Source organism: Watersipora subatra, chromosome 9, assembly GCF_963576615.1.
Source record: "Watersipora subatra chromosome 9, tzWatSuba1.1, whole genome shotgun sequence".
NCBI lineage: Eukaryota > Metazoa > Bryozoa > Gymnolaemata > Cheilostomatida > Watersiporidae > Watersipora > Watersipora subatra.
In genome coordinates, this window is record NC_088716.1 from 21,821,554 (window position 1) to 21,844,095 (window position 22,542).

Consider the following 22,542-nt stretch of genomic DNA (forward strand, 5'->3'; position numbering starts at 1 on the left):
AGAGTCTATGGCCAAGAAGATAGCACCCAGGAAAATTGCACAGACTTCAACTGACTAAGGAAGGCTTTTTGTGTCTAGGTCTAGGCCAGTCAGTTCCTCCCTTCAATAGCTGAGAAACATGTACTTTGTGTCAATTATGTAGCAGCTACCTATATACATGTATATGTACATGAAAAGAGGCAACAACAAAACTTGCCAATGCACCATTTTCTTGTTTACATCGGTGGATACTGGGTAAGAAAAATGATGAGTATGCAGTAAAGTGTCATACCAGAACCAACGCCCCACCTGATATTTTACAAGAAGTTCTATGAAAGTGTCAAAAATCCAGGTGCCGAGGGAACTGATGTGCCAGTATCATGGCAGAGCTGCCTTACACAGAGCTTTGCACATGCGTGCACTAAAACAAAACTGAAGCAAGAGTAGCAGAGGATGACGATGGTGAGGAAAATGGCTAAGAACTCAACATATTGTTAGGATATGCGATATTTGGAAATATCCCAGCTCGTTTCGTAAGATGGTTGATATTAGCTACTAGTAATACTACTAATAATAATGCTAATAATAATCACCATGTTCACACTGCTTGCAGCGTTCTAATTATTTTCTATGATTCATCAGTGTCAGGTTATAAAACATAATTATAGTGTTTTGAATTCTTTGTAAAATTAAGCTATTAAACCATACAATTATATATCCATGTACATATTCGTAATACATGTATAATGTTTACATGTAGATTTTCAAAAATAGATAGAAGACAAATTTTGACTTCACCACTGACAACCTAAATTACTGCAAAATGATTATGATAACAAGTTACAAATCTGATGCTTCTATGGAAGGAATCTTATTTACAGGGGAGATAAGTCGTAAAATATCATTTTCATCAAATTTCTTATAGAAGTGGGAATGGCAGCTGTGGCAACTCTTCAGTTTTTAATTTTCTATACCAAAATACATCTGATTAATCTGAATCGCTGCAGAAATTGCCACTGAAAATAGGTGCCAATGGAAATGCAAAAAAAACTGCCTTGACCACGGCCCATTTCTGAGATAACCTCAAACTATTGTCTACAAGTGTAGGCTGGAACACATGTATCAACCAAAGAAAACAAGACTTGTTGACTTTAGCAATTTATTTAAGCAAATTCAAAGTGGTTGCGTTAATAGGTTTGACCAACATATTCTCTTTCCCTCATAGCCCATGTTTATTATAACTGCGACAAATGTACTTTTCATAGCAAAACTTTCCCGTGATGCAGTCTCATCCGTCCGTTTGTCTCCTAATTTCTTGTCACCCTCATGACAGATGAAGTTATGCTAAAAGAGTACTTAGCCCAAGTTCTTCCTGATGCAGTAGGGTGGGCGTATCCACAATCCTCATACCACCAACCTCCTGAAACATGTATCTTTTTACAGAAACATCATTCTACTAAAATACAAAGGAACTATTGATGAAAATCATTGCATAAAAATTGAATCAGTTTGTAGCCAAGTACATAGATGGTTTACCATTGAATACAGTAGACCCTCCTATTGCAATACAGTAGACCCTCCTATTGCAATACAGTAGACCCTCCTATTGCAATACAGTAGACCCTCCTATTGCAAAACAGTAGACCCTCCTATTGCAAAACAGTAGACCTCCTATCGCAATACAGTAGACCCTCTTATTGCAATACAGTAGTCCTCCCTATTGCAATACAGTAGACCCTCCTATTGCAATACAGTAGACCCTCCTATTGCAATACAGTAAACCCTCCTATTGCAATACAGTAGACCCTCTTATTGCAATACAGTAGACCTTCCTATTGCAATACAGTAGACCCTCCTATTGCAATACAGTAGACCCTCCTATTGCAATACAGTAGACCCTCCTATTGCAATACAGTAGACCCTCTTATTGCAATACAGTAGTCCTTCCTATTGCAATACACTAGACCTTCCTATTGCAATACAGTAGACCCTCCTATTGCAATACAGTAGACCCTCTTATTGCAATACAGTAGACCCTCCTATTGCAATACAGTAGACCCTCCTATTGCAATACAGTAGTCCTTCCTATTGCAATACAGTAGTCCTTCCTATTGCAATACAGTAGACCTTCCTATTGCAATACAGTAGAACCTCCTATTGCAATACAGTAGACCCTCTTATTGCAATACAGTAGACCCTCCTATTGCAATACAGTAGACCCTCTGATTGCAATACAGTAGTCCTTCCTATTGCAATACAGTAGACCTTCCTATTGCAATACAGTAGAACCTCCTATTGCAATACAGTAGACCCTCTTTTTGCAATACAGTAGACCCTCCTATTGCAATACAGTAGACCCTCTTATTGCAATACAGTAGACCCTCCTATTGCAATACAGTAGACCCTCCTATTGCAATACAGTAGTCCTTCCTATTGCAATACAGTAGTCCTTCCTATTGCAATACAGTAGACCTTCCTATTGCAATACAGTAGGCCCTCCTATTGCAATACAGTAGACCCTCCTATTGCAATACAGTAGACCCTCCTATTGCAATACAGTAGACCCTCCTATTGCAATACAGTAGACCCTCCTATTGCAATACAGTAGACCCTCCTATCGCAATACAGTAGACCCTCCTATTGCAATACAGTAGACCTTCCTATTGCAATACAGTAGACCAGTTGTTCCCAACCTGGAGGGAGTCCCCCCTAGGGGGGAATTTGGCATTTTAAAGGGTGGAATTTTAGTTTTTATAATTTCTCATTTTGTGAAAGCGCTTTTAAGCCTTAATAAAATCCTAGATGTGTTTTCTGCTCTCATTCCTCTTCTATTACATGTATATTCTGGCTGGGGTAGTAGACCAAGTACCTTTTACTGTACATTCATTGTAATACAGCCTGCATGTAGCTACTGTAAATGTAATAATCTTTGCCAACAATTTGCAAAATTTCCAATAAGCCAACTTAATCTTAATTAGTGACCTTAGTAACTAAGGTCAAACTAAGGCTTGGTTTGACATTGTGCTGCTCACAGTGCACATGTACTTGACACAAGGACACACTCACTTGTCAGCTAATGCATCAAATGTAAAAGAAAAAAATCTGTAAGATTCTTTGTACAAGTATAATTACATCTATGCTCACATTATTGTTTCTTATTATCACTTATGTTGTCTTACTTGCTTTTCTGCAAAGAAGTCACATAATCATGTATCTATTATAGTAGTAAATTAAATAAAAAAGTTTAATACAGTCCAGATGATTATTATTGTACAAACAGATACTAGGTCGTTTATAATAATTTTTAGCCGCCGCTTTATTTTTACGACTACTAATTAGTGCAAGATGTCAAAGGCAAAAAAACGAACCTACACTGAGAGTTACTTGGATTATGGGTTTTCGTATCTTCCGAAAAACAGTCGTCGGCCTCCGCAATGTGTGATATGCCTGAAAACTTTCTCAAATGACTCCATGAAACTCTTTCAGTTGAAGCAAAACTCGCAAAAAATTTACCCCACACTAGCTGAGAACGACCGGAATTACTTTTAGTCCAAAAAGCTGCAAGTAAAGAGAAGTCGACTTGCTGCAAGTGGAGATCTCTATGCTCATAGTAATGCACTTATTACAGCTTCATACGCTGTTTCCTACCGTATTGCTCAGTGTAAAGAGGCACATACAATAGGAGAGACCTTGATAAAGCCATGTCTGTTAGACTGTGCATCAATAGTACTTTGAAAACTAGCTGGGCAAAAATTTCAAGACATCCCACCATCCAACAACACGGTGAAGCGATGCATTGATGATATTGCAGCAAGTATTGAATAGAAATTAGTTGCTAAGATTAAAGCATCCCTATTTTGAGCCATACAACTTGATGAGTCATCTGATGTTGCCAGTCTTTCCCAGCTACTGGTGGATGGTAGATAAGTGCATGACACATCCATTGAAGAGGAGTTTCTGTTTTGTCAGCCCTTGCTTCGAACAGCTTCCAAGAGATGTGTTAAAAATAGTTGAAAATTTCCTTTAAAAGGCCAAGTTAGGTTGGGAGAACTTAATCAGTGTATGCGCTGATGGAGCACCTGCTATGTTAGGATGTAGATCAGGCTTGGTAAAACAAATCAAGCAGAAGAACCCTGATATAGAAAAGGAGTGCATTGCTTCATTCACCGTGAAGCATTGGCATCAAAAACTCTTCCACAAGCGTTGAAATCAAACTTGGATGTGAACATAACAGTTGTGAATTACATCAAAGCATCAGCAGTAAATACCAGATTGTTTTCAGCGCTACGTTCTGAAAGTGATGTCGTGTTTACAACTTTGTTATTTCATACTGAAGTGAGGTGGTTGTCCAAGGGAAACATGTTAGGCAGGCTCTTTGAGCTACATACGGTATGTCCGAGGTTATGAAATTTCTTGAAAATAAAGGCCAGCATGAACTTTTAGCAGCCATGAAAGCTGATAACTATGTATTTGAGACTGCATACCTGGTTGATACATTTGCCTAGCTAAACAAGTTGAACTTGAAGTTACAAGGGAGCAATCATCATTTCTTTGCCTTTCATGACAGCATTGATGCTTTCAAAGCAAAGCTGGTACTGTGGCATACACGAACCTGCATTGGAGACACGGTATCCTTTCCCACACTCACTGAACTATTGGAACACAAAACCTGCTCCTGGTAGTCTAGTGGCAACCATTACTGAACATCTGTTCGATCTCATAACAGAATTTGGATGCTACTTCCCTGAGCTACCTTCGGAAAAAAAGATGCTCAACATCACACGAAATCCATTTCAACGCACTGTTGAAGAAATTCTAGAGGAGCTACAATAGGAGTTTGTTGAGTTGGATAACATTTCTGCAATGAAAGATGATCTCAGATCAATGTCTATCGACCAGTTTTGGCTCTCAGCGAGAAAAAATTCTCTACTCATTGCTTAAAAAGCACTAATGATTCTGATGCCATTTAGCTGCACGTAGAAATCCTTCAGCATTGATGAAAATCCTACACGTAGTAGGATTTTCATCAATGCTGCACCTTAAAAATGAGAAAAGAGATCGACTTGACCTTGAGAGGGACTTGAGATGTGCATTATAAAAACAAAGCCTGATTTGTGAAAACTTGCACAGAGGCATCAGCAGGAGCGGTTTGGTTAAAACTCATAATCTCACCCCACACCCGTTGAGTGTACCGGAATAACAATAATGTTGACGTGATTTATTACTATATATGCTACTCTCAGTTATTTAACAAATAAATATATGTATATATGCTGCTGACCTACATGTATGTACCTGTGTAGCCCTTTCAGTGAATACAATATATAGTAGGCCTATAGGTTCACACTTCACTTTTTCCAGGGGGTAATTTGTATTTGAAAATTTTGCAAAGGGGTAAAAGCAAAAAAAAGGTTGGGAACCACTGCAGTAGACCCTCCTATTGCAATACAGTAGACCCTCCTATTGCAAAAAAGTAGACCTTCTATCGCAATACAGTAGACCCTCTTAGTGCAATACAGTAGTCCTTCCTATTGCAATACAGTAGACACTCCTATTGCAATACATTAGACCCTCCTATTGCAATACAATAGACCCTCCTATTGCAATACAGTAGACCCTCTTATTGCAATACAGTAGACCTTCCTATTGCAATACAGTAGACCCTCCTATTGCAATACAGTATACCCTCTTATTGCAATACAGTAGACCCTCTTATTGCAATACAGTAGACCCTCTTATTGCAATACAGTAGACCCTCCTATTGTGTAAATATCCTTTTACCATAGTTACTATTTTTTTAATTTATTTTAGGCATATACCATAGTTTTTCTTTCAGTATGTCAGCTTTGTTGCATAAAAAAAGATTTAGAATTGCATTGAAGGTGTGTACCCCCTTTAACTTAAAGGTTGACTTGCAACAAAATTCACATCACAGTTATTTGGTATCAAAAGATTCACCATGTCTTACTTTGCTGTAATGTAGATACAAAATATGTGGAAATGTGATTGCAAGTTCTTAAAAGCTAAAAAACAAACAGTTAATCGCAGCCACACGAGACCGCCGTAGTTTGGATTCTCTTTCCAAAACGGCTCAAATATGACGTAGCTGTGGTAGATGGTTTACACTGTTTACACTTTCATGCAACTTTATTCGTCGAAATATTTTCACAAATATACTTCACGCATTCAATAAAACCATGTCTATTGTTCTTACGCGTCTATTTTATCGCCATTGTAATGCTGTCACTTTTACCAGTGATATCTTATAACTTACCGTAAAAATTCATTTAATTTTTTAACTTTACCTTGAAGGAGTACATATCATTGTCTGATAATCATGACGAGCCTGTTGGTCACCTGTGATAATCGAAAAGGGCTGCAAAAATTATTTTCAAAGTATTGGGTCACATGATCAGATTACGACTTGACGATTAGTTCAAGCCGAAACAAAACTGCAAAGTAGCGAGCATCTATATTTGATACGGGGTCTTCGGTAAAACCCGAAGTGTTTGTCATAAACTAATGCTACGAGAAGTTTATATAGAGCTTTTTATTGGCCTTTAAATCCATGTGAGAACATCACGTGACAAGACAATATTCAAACTGTCATGGCTACATCAGAGAAATAAACGGATTCCAATGTACGGCGGCTTTCCGTTTTTGAGCTATTAAGAGCTTGTAATCACATTTCCACATATTTGGCCTCTACAACACAACAGAGTAAGACATGGTGAATCTTTTGATACCAAATAACTATAATGTGAATTTTGTTGCAAGTCAACCTTTAACGTGAAATTACCATAATAATAAACCCTAAACCAAGTGAAAGTGACAAGAATGAAGAGAAAAGTTGTCAATACAAACCAATAATACCACAATTACTGTACAGTCATTAAATAAATTAATTTTTCCTTTTTGAAGGGCCAAAGAGGTGAGTTGGGGATGATATTGGAACAAATTAGGCAATTTAGAAGTATTTTACTGTTCTTATAATGTAAAATCTCTATAACCTAAACATTCTCGCAATGGTTTATTTACATTGTAGAAGCATCTAGCATACAACATCATACCCTTATGGGTGTGCTGGTGGTTCAAACCCTGAAAACCCCAAAAATCTTTTTTCATCAAAATGACCAGTTTAAAAAAAAACGTTTACATGACTTTGAGGTGCATAACTGTAAATTTGTTGTAAAGGTCAGAAGTCAGCTATTCGATATAGGTATGTATAGAATATAAGTATATATAGTACAACCCATAGAGTTATCTCCCCCTAGAGTGATAACTACACGAGCGTTTCCGGTGCCAATAAGGAGCGTTTAGGCCACGCCCCTTTTTTGTGCTAGTCAGTCGTATTGATTGATTAGATCAATAACATCAGCCATGAGGTTTAAACAAGGATCATGAATTTCCAGTTAAGATAGTAATTAATGCTCATATTAAAGAAATGATGATTATAGTTTATTACTCTAATATATGCTTATTATTTAAAGCAATTCAATACCTACCAGGGATCGCTAAACATATTATGGAAATGTTTACTTTTCCATATCCATTTCCATAAACATAAATATTTCCATAATTCTAGGGAAATGGATATGGAAATTTTATTTTAGAAATATGGAAATGGAATGGAAATAATATGGAAATGAATTATGGAAATGATATGGAAATGAAATTAATATGGAAATGAATTATGCAAATTTTATGGTAATGGAAATAATATGGAAATGAATTATGGAAATGTTATGGAAATGGAAATAATATGGAAATGAAGTAGGGAAATGTTATGGAAATGGAAATAATATGAAAATGAATTATAGAAATGTTATGGAAATGTTATGGAAATGGAAATAAAATGGAAATGAATTATGAAAATGGAAATAATATGGAAATGAATTATGAAAATTTTATGGAAATTGAAATAATATGGAAATGAGTTATGGAAATGTTATGGAAATGGAAATAATATGGAAATGAAGTAGGGAAATGTTATGTAAATGGAAATAAAACGGAAATGAATTATGGAAATGGAAATAATATGGAAATGGATTATGCAAATTTTATAGAAATGGAAATAATATGGAAATGAATTATGGAAATGGAAGTTGTGACATACATGTAATCTCTGATACCTACTTGACTTGCAAAGGAACTGAATAGATAGTGTTAAGTAAGTGAGTTAATGCAATCAGTTACTCATAGATAAGATAGATAGTCATACTGGGGTTGTATTACATTAGTGTGATGGGAAGCTAATCGACTGCCATCCACTATGAGCTGTACTACTCGAGTAATAAAAAAGTCTTTGGACAGAAAGACTTATTTTTATATAACATTTACCAATCTAACTTTTGAACATCATATCATGAGAAAATATTTTTCAGCGGTTCAAATTAATTAAGAGAAAAAAGAAAACAACTGTAAAGGTTTTCAAGCTTTTTCAAACAACTACAACTTTTAAATTTCATATCATGAAATAAGTGTTTTGTTGAAATAAATTAGGAAAAAAACGAAACTGTAAATGTGTTTAAATGTAAAATAATTAGCAAGTAATGGCTAAATATAATCTGTTTAGCTATGATTACAATAAAAAAAATTTTAATAAATAAAGTAACAAAAAAGTCTATTTTATTTTTAAATAATTATAATTTAGTATAATTAAGTATAATTTATTTTTATTTAACATATAACAACATTTGCCACACTAACTTTCAAACTTTTTGCTTGCTTACATCAAGCAAAGATGTCCACTAACTAGTGGACATCTTTGCTTCAAGCTAGTCTATGTATTTGATTGATATGTATTGAAATCTAATATTAAATGCAAGGGCTGTTTGCGAACTGTGGTGTCAATGAATCACTTTATCACCATACTATGGAGTGCCATTTGTTTAATTTTGTGATATTCACACTATAAAAACATTTTCAGTATATCAGTTTACATGTTTAATATGTGAAGATTCAAGTTTAGTATGCTAACTTACATATTTAGTATGCCAATTTACATGTTTAGTATTTGAAGACTCGTGTTTAGTATGTCAGTTCACATGTTTTATATGGCAAGGTTCATGTTTAGTATGCTAATTTACATGTTTAGTATGTGAAGATTGTTGTTTAGTATGTCAAAATTCATGTTTGGTATGCTAACTTTAATGTTTTGTATTGCGAAACGCGCATGTTCGCTATTCCGTTGCGATCCTGTTTGATATGCCAATACACATGTTTGTTATTCAACTTTTATTTTATATGCGATCTCCTTTTTATTACATTTCGATAAAATGTTCCTAAGTCAATCGCGCTCTTTTTTACACGTAACCCGCGGCCCATCGCTAAATAGTTGGCAAACTTGGAGAATTTCGATCGATGACCCTGGAGAGCGAAGACTAGCGAGATTTCCTCACCGCGTGCATCCGAAGCTAGCTTTGCCACATTCGTTCGTTTAATAGAAAATTCTTTCAAATTCAAGTTACTTGGACTTTGAAAAAAAGGTAAGGCAAGATTCTATTAAGACTCAACTTTCTATATCTGATTTTCTTTACCTCAGCAAGTGAGTATTGTAGGTTGCTGTTCTGTTTTGTAGTAACAACGACGTGGATTTCTTCATCGGCCTTTTTATTTCTAATATATTGAGGAAGTTATCCGTCGACTTACTGAGTTACGACTACTGACTACATACGCTAAATAGTTTGCCAACTATTTAGCGATGGGCCGCGGGCTACGTGTAAAAAGGGCGCGATTGACTTAGGAGCATTTCTTCGAAATGTAGTAAAAAGGAGATCGCATATAAAATAAAAGTTGAATAACAAACATGTGTATTGGCATATCAAACAGGATCGCAACGGAATAGCGAACATGCGCGTTTCGCAATACAAAACATTAAAGTTAGCATACCAAAGATGAATTTTGACATACTAAACAACAATTTTCACATACTAAACATGTAAATTAGCAAACTAAACATGAACCTTGCCATATAAAACATGTGAACTGACATACTAAACACGAATCTTCAAATACTAAACATGTAAGTTGGCATACTAAATATGTAAGTTAGCATACTAAACACGAATCTTCACATATTAAACATGTAAACTGATATACTAAAAATGTTTTTATAGTGTGAATATCACAAAATTTTACAAATGGCACTCCATACAATGTCAATACCTTCAGTTGATGGCAGTCGATTAGCTTCCCATCACACCAATGTAATACAACCCCACTATGACTATCTACATGTATCTTATCTATGAGTAACCAATGATATACAGCCCCCCCATGTGTGGGGGCTGTATATCGTTGGAGTAACTTATTGCATTTACTCACTTACTTAACACTATCTATTCAGTGCCTTTGCAAGGCATGTAGGTATTGAATTGCTTTAAATAATAATTTATTACTCTAATATATAAGAGTAATAAACTATAATCATCATTTCTTTAATATGAGCAATGATTACTATCTTAACTGTGGAAATTCATGATCATTCTCATGGCTGATGTTATTGTTCTGTCAATCACTACGATTGACTAGCAGTAAAAAGAGGCGTGGCCTAAACGCTCCTTGTTGGCACAGGAAACGCTCGTGTTGTTGAAGGCACAGTTATCACTCTAGGGGGGGAGATAACTCTATGGTACAACCTATAGACCACAGGTTTTACTCGTATGAAGGACTAGCTATCAATAATCATAAACACAGTAAGTCAATCAATATGTTGTTGTTTATTAAGGGCCTAAGGCTATACCTTTACTCGTAGCAGCGCAGTTAATTGCAGACCAAATATTATTATCCCGATCTTTGGTGGAGAAATATGCTCCGTCATGATATGAGAAATCATCAAATAAGGTGCCTTTGTATCCTGTACCATTAACCTGTAAATGTTATTGTTACATTCATACTTCTACATGAAGTGATGTAAAAACTAAATTTAGGTTTGATGATTGATGGACTTTTGGAAGTTCCAAAACCTATTTTTCTAGCATGACCCTAGCAATCTAGTTTTCATTGTAACTGGCCATCATGTATCCACGACAACTAGTTGGCTAGCGTCTAGTAGGTTGAGTTGACACCTGTCAGAATTAAAAGTTGATGATTATTACAGACAGGTGCTTTCTTGTGATTAATTAAAAATGACCTTGGTAAAAGTTTTAGTAGATTTGATCAAAAAATATCAGTATTTTTTATCATTTACGACTATTTTTGTTGTTTTTATTGTTTTAAACGATTTGATTTCAGGACGTTTATAGATTAATATCGACAATACTTGATTGCAGTTCAAACACTCAGATCAAGCAGAAGTATGATTATGATTATATAATTATTATATATATCATTATATATTATATATATTATTAATAATTATATAATTATTATAATTATAATGTCAATAGTTGCACTTCGGTAAACAGGCCGTCCAAATGAACAGTAACAGAAAACAGTGTAAAGATTATTAACATATAAGTTATCTACTTGCAATAATTTAAAAAGACATAAATTTAAAATCGGCAATTAAATACCAAAAACAAAAGCATAAAACCAAAGATTCTAAGAAAGTTCCAAAGTTGCAACTCAGACTAACAGAGAGATTCCTGTTAAACATCTATGAGCTGATTCCGATGCAGCATTCCTATACCAAAACATCACACAGCAAACCATTGTTTCCAAAAATTTCTATACCAAAGGAAATCTTTTCCATGGCTACTAGGTGATAAATTCTCATTAATACTGATAGCGTTAAATACAATTCAAGGAAACTTCTTTATCAGTAAAATTCAGGATAGACTATAAGTCAGATGAGATATTAAAATATACAGCATAGTCAAAGTGTATAACCTAGCTAGGACGTTGGGAGCTGCTTTACATGCCAACCATATAGCATATTTGTCTGATAAATTAGACATAAATACACTATTTTATGGTTACTCCAGATTCATTCCTCTTGCCACAATTTTTATAGTTTTTTGCATTTGCTTATAGAGCAACATATGAGCTCAATTTCAAATCAAAGTTTAGTAAATGACTGTCTAACATTGTCTAACATTTTCTTTGGTTGATAAATGCCATATGACACAATAGATCAGTTCAAGGTGTGAAGGAACATTGGGAAGGAAACATAAGTACACCTTAAAAAATTACCACAAGTTTTCAAAATCAAGTTCGGTAAAACAACCATCTCTAGTTTTTTCAATTTATATGTATTATATTGACTTCCTGATATGATATTTAATTAGGTATTTTTCCATTTTTTCATATAACATATACTGCTTTATGTGTATATCTCAAACTTTGTCATCGTCTATCATCGTTTGGTCTGTTCGGCTATTAGAATCTAGCAGTGAAGAATCCGTGTCGCAGAAGATTTGATCTCGGAACCTCCTGTTCACCAGGCGATAAACTAACCCATTGAGCTATGCAAGATGCAACAGAGTTATTGAGTGAGACGAGTTGTTATCTTGGATAAAATACGCATAGCACTCTGCGTTACGCAATGTCACTAAAGCTTGCTCTCACAGCTCATATTAGTAACTTGGCTTACTAGCTTACTCAAATTAGCCATAGGCAATGTGCCAGGATAAGGGCAAGTGGCAGGCAACTACATTACCTGCCATTGTTTATAGGCTGTTTTTTAATACTCGCACAGCGCCAGGCATTCGGCTGGTATGTAAATATTAATAATATTTAATAATAATTCATTAAACATATACATGAATGTGAAATTTAATAAATATAAATGCTTAATAGCAATACACCCTAAAACAATTTTTTAACCGTCATGGCGCTGTATTTTCTCAATCCTTCCCTTATAATGGCATTCCATAAAAGGTGGGGTTCGAATAAAGGTGGCGCTCAAAGAGAGGTTTTACGGTAAATACCTAACTATAAATCTAGATTTCTTATCATGTAACACTTATCATCATAACTTACATTTAGTCTGTACTTGGAGGACTCGTCACTTATGTAGAACCTCTGCCACGTACCGAATGCTGGTTTCTTTCCGTCCGCTTCAAGGTGTATATTTAATATCTGGCTAGTCTTTGTGATCTCGTGGATTTTGTCATTTCCTACAACATAATTTAGTAAACATCAGCATGCACTAACCAATCAGAACCAACTAACACCCTAGTTTATTAGTTTATATTATATCAACCGGCAGATAAGGTATATGATAACCAAATTTTACGATTCAAATCATGTAGGAATGTTAACTTATTTCAGTATTTTTGAGCAAAAAACACTATTTTTTGCTCAAAAATGCTGAAAGGAATACCTGTATATATATAAGATGATATATTTATCATCTCTTATATATATATATATATACATGTACAAATGTATATATATACATGTATATATATATATATATATATATATATATATATATATATATATATATATATATATATATATATATATATATATATATATATATATATATATATATATATATATATATATATATATGCTATTGGGAACAGCTAAGATCTTGAGACGAGTGCTCAAACTCCCAGGTCTCTGGTAGGAGACCCGAGTTAGAGCAGAATTTACCACCCATACGGGGTATCCGGGGTGAGGAAACAATTTTTATATATATATATATATACATGTATATATATATAAATTTGGTAAGAATCAGCAATCTACAATGTAGATAAATTAGACCATATAGGAGGCTTACCCATATATATTTGCGTTAACTCCTAATCCCTTATATTCCGGAACCTCCTAACTGGTATATATTTATTCAACTCCTAACTCTGAAATATGGGTATATATATATATATATATATATATATATATATATATATATATATATATATATATATATACATGTATATATATATACATGTGTATATATATATATGTATATATATATACATCCCATGCTTTGGCAAGGGATTTGTGTCCCTTGCCAAAGCTCTGAGCTGCACTGATGAGGCTTCAATAGCCGAAACAGTACTGTCTGTAGCATGAGTATATGCTCCCTTACTTCGGTTTGGTTGAGCACTCTGTGAGAGGTGCGGCACTATTAGCCTTTGTGCAAAGCTCATCACTTTTGTGATTTGAGCACTCTGGTGCCAGCACATTTACTTTCTTAAAGTCTGTGAGGCAACCTAGTTGTTTCATGGCAGGAAGTCAACTCTCATTGGTAATGGGATTTGTGTCCCTTGCCAAAGCTCTGAGCTGCACTGATGAGGCTTCAATAGCCGAAACAGTACTGTCTGTAGCATGAGTATATGCTCCCTTACTTCGGTTTGGTTGAGCACTCTGTGAGAGGTGCGGCACTATTAGCCTTTGTGCAAAGCTCATCACTTTTGTGATTTGAGCACTCTGGTGCCAGCACATTTACTTTCTTAAAGTCTGTGAGGCAACTTAGTTGTTTCATGGCAGGAAGTCAACTCTCATTGGTAATGGGATTTGTGTCCCTTGCCAAAGCTCTGAGCTGCACTGATGAGGCTTCAATAGCCGAAACAGTACTGTCTGTAGCATGAGTATATATATATATATATATATATATATATATATATATATATATATATATATATATATATATATATATATATATATATATATATATATATATATATATATATATATATATATATATATATATATATATATATATATATATATATACATATATATGTATATATATCATAATATGCTATTGATATGATATTCAATATATAATATTTAATTTATATATTATATATATCATCTTATATATAATAATATATATATTTATATACAAGATGATATATATATAAGATGATATATATATTACTGTCGAAATTACTTTATTGGCAATAATTTTATTTCAAATAGAAACGTTTTTTAAGTAATGCCATACAACAGTCATAAAACAAAAAAGGACATTTGTTAGCCACAAAAATCAAATAAATGGTTTGACATGTATTGTTTAAAATACCTTTCAATTAGTTCAAATCACGTAAGTTGAAATGAGCTGAAAACCTGTAACTGTTTTGTAAAAAACGAGGAGACAATTCATGAAATACCTTGAAACCTTAAATCATCATGAAATCCTACATGTAACAATGCTCTGAATACCACACAGCCTCTACTTGGGGTAAGTTAAGCAAATATCCTACTCGATTGTTGAGGGATTGTTCACCCACCATGTGTTTCCTGTCCTTGACTTAGTCTTTATATCTATTTTTAAAAATTTTGAGATTTAAAAATTCTTCATTTAGAAATTACATGATTAACCGTATTTTAATACAGTTTATCAAAATTAAACAAACTAAAATTAAAGTTTTATCTCACTATAAGCGCACCTAACCAATGTTCGTCTCTGATATCACCAAAGCCATTTTTGTAATCATTCCAAGATCTATCGAAAGATATAGAAGAGTTATCTCTCCTTTGAAATACCGTCCATCCATGTCCTCTGACAAAGTCACACCAAACGTCGAACTCTATAAATGTGCTATTTTCGGGACGTATAGTGAACACTCCCGAATCTCTCTCTCCTAGCATGTAGTAGTCTTGGCAATCTCTTACTAGCGGATCTAAAGCAAAAATATTTACACTATAATACATATAATTTTATGGTGATATTTGTTTAAAAACAGCCAAAGTGTAGAAGTGGATTTGCTCACTCCTGTATACAAAAGGGAGACAACTCTCAACTAAAGTGTTATGCGCCATGTGATTCACAACACTTACGGTTCCATTGAACTTTATAGCTGTAAAACACTCCGTTACCACCATGTTACGGCACAAAATTATTAAATCATATCGCAAAATTTCATGACTTTTGAAGCAATAATTTCTTGCCATTTGATCAAATGTACATGAAATTTCACCACTAACTTGAGAAACTAGTCTCAGCAAATTAGTTAATGACTAATGTGTACTTCTGCATGTAAATTTTTGTCACCGATGTATGATAAAATCCTGTTGGGTGATACACATTATCCTTTCACTTGGCTAATGAAAAGTGTTTTGTAGAAACAGAGGAGATAATCCCAACCCGCTCTAGTTAGGAACTAGACCATCAGCCAATTAGAATCGTCTAATTCTTATGTGTTTGACTCATCTTTATTCCTTTTATGTTAATAAAAAAACAATCACAAAGCTACTATAAATGCAAACAAGATGAAGTAGTCTAGCAAATTATGTAAGCATTTTTTGCTCTTCATCGAGTACCCTGATGTATACGAACTGTACGGAGACCAACAATACACTCTCTATAATTTTCACCAACACCTTGTTCGCGTCAAGCAAGTATTTTGCTAAGTCTGTACAAACAGAAATTGTTTGCATATAAATTCCGCGACTTGCTTTAAAGACCATTTTGATTTCTTATTTAAACGGTTAGTCATATCAAATTCTAGTAGATTTGATCAGAAAGTAAAAAGATTTTTTTATCTTTGAAATTTTATTTGTTGTTTCAAAGGATCTGACTGACTGGGTGCTTCAAGATTAAAATCAATAAAACTTGATTGCAATTAAAATGCTCCGATAAAAAAGACTTTCTCAAAAATATTGGCGATTCCTGTTTGTCCCTCTCGTTATGACATCAGTTATTGTGTTCAAGTTACGGGTCTCTATTGACATATATCCCTACAGGATGAAAATATTCGTTGGTCATAAAAATTCGCGATTTCGCGAACAGTCAATCCCGCGAATTATTAAATTCAGTGAATAATTAGTTCTATTTTTAATCACAAGAGAGAATAACTCTTGCATCAAATTGAAAACTAGTCGCTAGCCTAGTTTTTAATGTAAATACTAAACGTAATTGAGTTCCAAAACATTTTTAAAATCATTGCCTGAGCTTTGAGCTAACACCATTGGCAATGCATCACATTTATTTACAAAATTATTTGAGGTTGTCACAAGATATGCAGAATGGCGTCATCGCGAAAATAGCCGCGAGGCAGAAGTACTAAACGTAGCCGAGTTCCAAAACTTCTTTAAAATCATCGCCAGGCTTCGAGCTTTATTGCCATTGCGTCAAACTTTACAAAATTATTCAAAGTTTTTACAAGTTATTCGGCATGGCTTCAGCATAGCAAAAAAGCTCTCCTAGTCTCTCTACATTAGAATCAACTTTAAACAGACTCGATGGTGAGCCGATAAACAGACTCGATGGTGAGCCGATAAACAGACTCGATGGTGAGCCGATAAACAGACTCGATGGTGAGCCGATAAACAGACTCGATGGTGAGCCGACAAACAGACTCGATGGTGAGCCGATAAACAGACTCGATGGTGAGCCGATAAACAGACTCGATGGTGAGCCGATAAACAGACTCGATGGTGAGCCGATAAACAGACTCGGTGGTGAGCCGATAAACAGACTCGAGAGTGAGCCGATAAACAGACTCGAGAGTGAGCCGATAAACAGACTCGTGGGTGAGCTGATGAACAGACTCGATGGTGTCTTTTCTCAACTATTACACCCTAGCAAGCCAAGCGCAATAATTCTTGATGTTCGGTCAATAGCACTTATAGTGAATGCTGGCTAATATCACAATGCTAAAGTCAGAAACAGTGACAAGAATGTTATACCTATTTGCTTTTCAAACTCAAGCAGAGCTTGTTTGTAAAGAACGCAGTATCTTTATTGGTGTTATATCTCTCAGTACCAAGCAGTAACACACCAACAATGATCAAACCGGCAGGTTATATAGCAATCCCAAGAAAAATCCACAATTGATTGGCTGCACAGTAATCAGGTCAACCAATTCCACAATAACATATTTCGAATACAAAAACGATAAAATTTGTCACTAACTAATCACACAATTCGAGTATTAATAATTTTTTTAGTGTTTGTATAGTAACATGCAAATCTTAGAACAATATGGTAATAAATGGTTAACATAAAAAAATTTCTAGTATCACACATACATACACTCTACATTGAACAAGTGTTAAGCGTGCGCCTTATAAATGACTATTCAAATTTGTCTGAATTGCGATGAACGTAATATAGATCCGTTGAGTTAGCAATTTGAAGCTGCCGGATTATAGGCTTAGAAAAGACGTCATCAACTCTTACGCATTCTGACGTCTACAAATACGGGTACACACTGATTGACAGCTCATTCGCTTTTACAAGCATGAAGTGGGGTCCAAGACCATTCGCCCATCGGTAGATCCTATCGGGGATGACAGTGACCCTCTCGGGCTACTGAACTCACCAGTCAAAATCGATTTTTGAGTGCCAGTAGTCTCACCAACCACCTCAGCCCTTTTCAGGGCTATCATTTCCGTTTAAGGGTTTTGTTCTGCGACGACAATGGTGGAAACTCGGTGTCGTACTTGTCGTCCACTTTTTTTATTACACTGGTACTCTTGATATGTGAATACTAGCGTGTAATGGTGCTTTCTGACTAGTTATTTTACTAAAAGCAGATCTGTCTTGGGTAGGTGTTGAAGGCGATCCTCTCGCTACTACATGGCTGGTAAGGAAGTTATCATCAGAACTCTCCTCGTGGCTTACTATTGCAAAGTTCTGCCGGTTGGCCAAAGATTTGTGCTCGTAAAGGCGTTTTTGTTCCTTTTTTAAAAACAGATATATTCTTCTCGTAAGTAGCTGCGGTCACTTCAACCTCAATTTCCAGACCTCCCTGAATGATTGGTGTTCTTCTAAGAATGACATCTACCACCCTTGCAATCATTGTTCTTCGGTGTATGATGAAAAATCTTTCTCTCACACTAAAACAAATAATGAAGCAGTAGGGATGGACAAAAATACGGTAGTATTGCGTTTTACCGAAGAACCAAAGTAAAATTCAACTAATTTAGTAAATGTAAAAACTCATTACTCACCACAAGTTGTTGGCTTATCAAAGGCCTCCAAAGCGATGAATATTCGTGAAAACCTCTGAACGCAGCAAAAATTGTTTACCGTAGAATAGCACGATAGCCTCGCCGTTGTAAGCTAAATATAAACCGGAACACGCGGTGTGCGCATGCGTAGTAATAACTATTACTAGCCGCAATAGAGTTAACTTTTTCTAGAGAGCGGCAGTTTTCAGCCGCGAATAAATTCATCCGCGAATATGCATGAAAAGACAATTTTCGCGAAATATAACTCCGCGAATAGATTCATCCTGTAGGGTATATTTCATTTTTTATTCGTCCATGATTGTTGGAATAAAATTTGAAAAATAGATTCAGATACATGTACATTGCTATAGATAGTTCAATTGGTTTAAAGAGAGGAAGAGAGGTTGGTTAGCTTTTGTCCCCAACTGTTTTCTCTATATCCTGTAAACATATGAGCACCCACTGATGATGATACGATGTGCTTATCATGTATAAACAAGAAGAACGACTATTGACATTTTTTTTGAAAAATTTGAGGTCTGTCTTTTTCTTCGGAGTGTTCTGACTGCGATCAAGTTTTGTTGATTTTAATCTTAAAAATTCCTGGCAGTCAGATTGACTGAACCAACAACAAAATCTGACTTAACGGTTCAATAGTTTCAAAATATGGTAATTGAATTGTTTGGTGGCGAATTTCAGAAGAAAAATATCTACACTTTCTAAGAGAATCTACTAAAGTTTGGTGTGACTAACCCTTTAACTGCATTCAAAACCAACATTATCTGGCTCATTTCTCAATACAATCAAGCTTTTGTGCAGCGAATCATCCTTTGACAGTTGAAAGAGGGAGTACTCATCTTTACCTCTTCAACTAGAGCACACAACTCCATATTAACCAAAAAACTTTTAGATTGCAACCTGACTGCATTTTTTTACTGCTATAGATAAAAGATTGAGTCAATGAGTAAGAGTTTTCTTCTCTTTGCAACATAAAGTGGTCCTAGACTAAATGAAACATAGAAGTGTTGAAGAAATAGTACTTGCTCAGTAAGTACTATTTCTTTAGTACTTACTATAGTACTTTACTTTACTTTAGTACTATTTCTTTAGTTATTTATTAGTAAGGGACTTTTTGGTGCAGAATTTTTTGGTGCAAGTTACAAGTGCAGAATTTATTCATATTTTGATGTGATTTATTGCTCAACAGATTTTAAGTTAAAGTAGAAAAAAACTGTACATGATGACTACATTTATGTATTTGACAGATGTAATTCACGAGATCCTTCTGTCAAATTATGGCAATGTGAACAAAAAATTTATTTTTTTATGTATTTGGAAGAAAAAGGTACTAAACGTGAAATTTCATGAATAAAATAATGATTTTTGCATTTTTTTGTTATTGTCATTAGACAATTTATTTACAGTATATAAACATAAATAATTTCTTTGGCTTAAAAATAGCAGTGCTAAAAAGTCTGTGCCGAAAAATCTGTGCCAGAAAGTTCTAGTCAGTATATCTCTCCTTATGATACACCACTCACATGTAAATTTACTTAAGTAACGCCCTTTCTTCTACTCTTTTTACATATTTACAACTCAATTTATAGATATCTGGTTTTATAGATTTTTCATTGGTTGATCAATGTAATTATTGAACAAGGTAGCCAATCAGCATCGCCACAACCAAAATATTCTTCATGCATATGAAAGTTGATTCTGTTGGTACATGAAGGTGCTATGACTTTTTGTGTCATATTTTAGTTTATTTTACATATTATATATTTATAAAAAATAAATATATATTGCATTGCTTGAGCTGATCCCTGGATTCATAAATCAGTTAGCCCTGCTGGGCTCAACCTACAGCTTTACGACCACACCCGGTCCATAAGGCTGCCTTGGCTGGTCCGCTCTTCTGAAGTTTATTGAAACGACAAATTATAGTTATTATGTAAAATTAATTTTAAAAAAGGAGACAAGGTACCGTAATGTTGCCTGAAATCTTCCTCTCCTTGATATTTTCGAAAAACCGGATATAAATTTTTTATTTGCTTTTCTATCTCTTGTGCTAATAGACCCTTTTATGTTTTGTTTTATTCACATCGATCCTGAACAATTTGAAGTTAGTAATAATGAAAAAAAGAATAAAATACGTATGTGAATATATTATTAATTATTAGCCATGAAAGTAGTGATGCAATAACATGGCTAATTAAGATGCTGGACCTGAGAGTCAGCAAGGAAGCCCCAGAATGGGCTATCCCAGGTTATCTAACACATATTGTTTTAGCACCACTCTAAATTTAGCAATACATCTTATCTCTCTGAGATAAACAGGAAGACTGGCCCAGGCCTCAGACATCTGGCATGACATCTGCCTCTGGTCACAAGTTGACATATTGGCAGGCTTAGGTAAAGAGAGTTTAGACTGTCGAGGAAGGTTATATGATGCAGGTCAACACACTCTGCTGCCTTTCACTAAGCATCTCTGAGTCAGATGCCTCCGGATAAGATGAGTCAAAGTTTAAGTAGCCATTAAAACTTTGTCCAGTTATTCGGGTGACTTCATGAACCAGGTTATGGCCCGGGCTTATATTAAAAGAATTTGCTTAAAGCCTGCATGTGTTTTGGTTCGACTAATTTGTTCGAAAGTCAAGCTCAGTTCCTGTTTAACAGTGTGGGTGAGTTCTGAATTAGCAAGTTGTGAAGTCGTTTCTTGTAACAATCACAATAGTTCCTAGTAAGCCACGACCACCTTCCAATAATTCTGTCTTACAATTAATTTGAATTTGGCAAAATACAGGCAGACAGCCATGATAATTACCATAATTCATTTTAAAGCTTCAATCATGACACTTGATTTATGAGAAAACGTTTTCAAGTTATCCGTAAAGATAGGAGGCTTTTTATATATTTTTACATTTAACTTTAGTTGTGGTTGGCTCTTAGTTGGTGTTAGTAAAAGTGTGAACTTACCAATTGCTTCATTACAAAACTTACCTCTGTTTATCGTATCTACGGGTATCTTTTTGCACTCGCTGTATTTCTCTGCCAGCTTGTGGTAAAGTGCCTTAGCTACCGTGATGTCTACCTGATTTGTTGGTTTATTAATAGATCGTTTAACGACGTATGTAGGACATTGCGAGCGAATAAAGTCGTACAGAACGCTTATTTTTTGATTCAGAACGTAGATTTCTTGCTGAAGGCTGTCACTACCTATGACTGCACCCTGGCTAGGTTGTCCCCATAAAGCAAGGACAAATAACGCAACGATCAACCGCATGATTCAACTAAAGGTTGAGCAGTGGTGTGACTGACAAGAGGAAGGGCTAGCAGGCATGTTACCGAACAGATGGGGGATGATGCACCAACAATGTCTTCATTTCTGTCAGACTTCCCACGACTAAAAATAATACTTTTATCTCTACCAGACTTTCCAGCAATAGCTTTGTTATCTCTGTCAGACTTGTCAACGCCGGCAATGGTATGTTTGTCAGACCTGCCAACAGTAAAAGTAATATCTTTTTCAGACCTGCCAACATTGACGATAGTATCTTTGTCAGATCTGTCAACATTAACAATAATATCTTCGTCAGACCTGCCAGCACTAATAATAATATCTTTGCCAGACTTGCTAACACTAACAAAACTATCATTGTCAGACTTGCCAACATTAACAATAATAGCTTTATCTTTGCCAGATCTGCCAACACTAACAATAATATCTTTGCCAGATCTGCCAACACTAACAATAATATTACT

General features: G+C 34.9%; 1 protein-coding gene across 1 annotated transcript; it reads right to left on the bottom strand.

Moving 5' to 3' along the window:
• Window positions 1-1,168: 1,168 nt before the first annotated feature.
• On the bottom strand, window positions 1,169-22,063 carry LOC137404895 (fibroleukin-like). The gene is made up of 5 exons (XM_068091121.1): window positions 21,781-22,063; window positions 15,273-15,506; window positions 12,904-13,040; window positions 10,724-10,850; window positions 1,169-1,399 (listed from the first exon to the last, which is right to left on the bottom strand). The coding sequence occupies exons 1-5, from the start codon at window positions 22,061-22,063 to the stop codon at window positions 1,287-1,289; spliced, it is 894 nt and encodes a 297-aa protein (XP_067947222.1). The 3' UTR covers window positions 1,169-1,286.
• Window positions 22,064-22,542: the final 479 nt, after the last annotated feature.

Coding starts and splice junctions, on each gene's coding strand:
- LOC137404895 (XM_068091121.1), bottom strand. CDS start 22,063: ATGCGGTTGATCGTTGCGTTATTTGTCCTTGCTTTATGGGGACAACCT. Junction 15,507..21,780: donor CGTAGATACGATAAACAGAG/GTAAGTTTTGTA, acceptor TTTTTGCTTTAG/ATCCGCTAGTAAGAGATTGC. Junction 13,041..15,272: donor CAGAGACGAACATTGGTTAG/GTGCGCTTATAG, acceptor ATTATGTTGTAG/GAAATGACAAAATCCACGAG.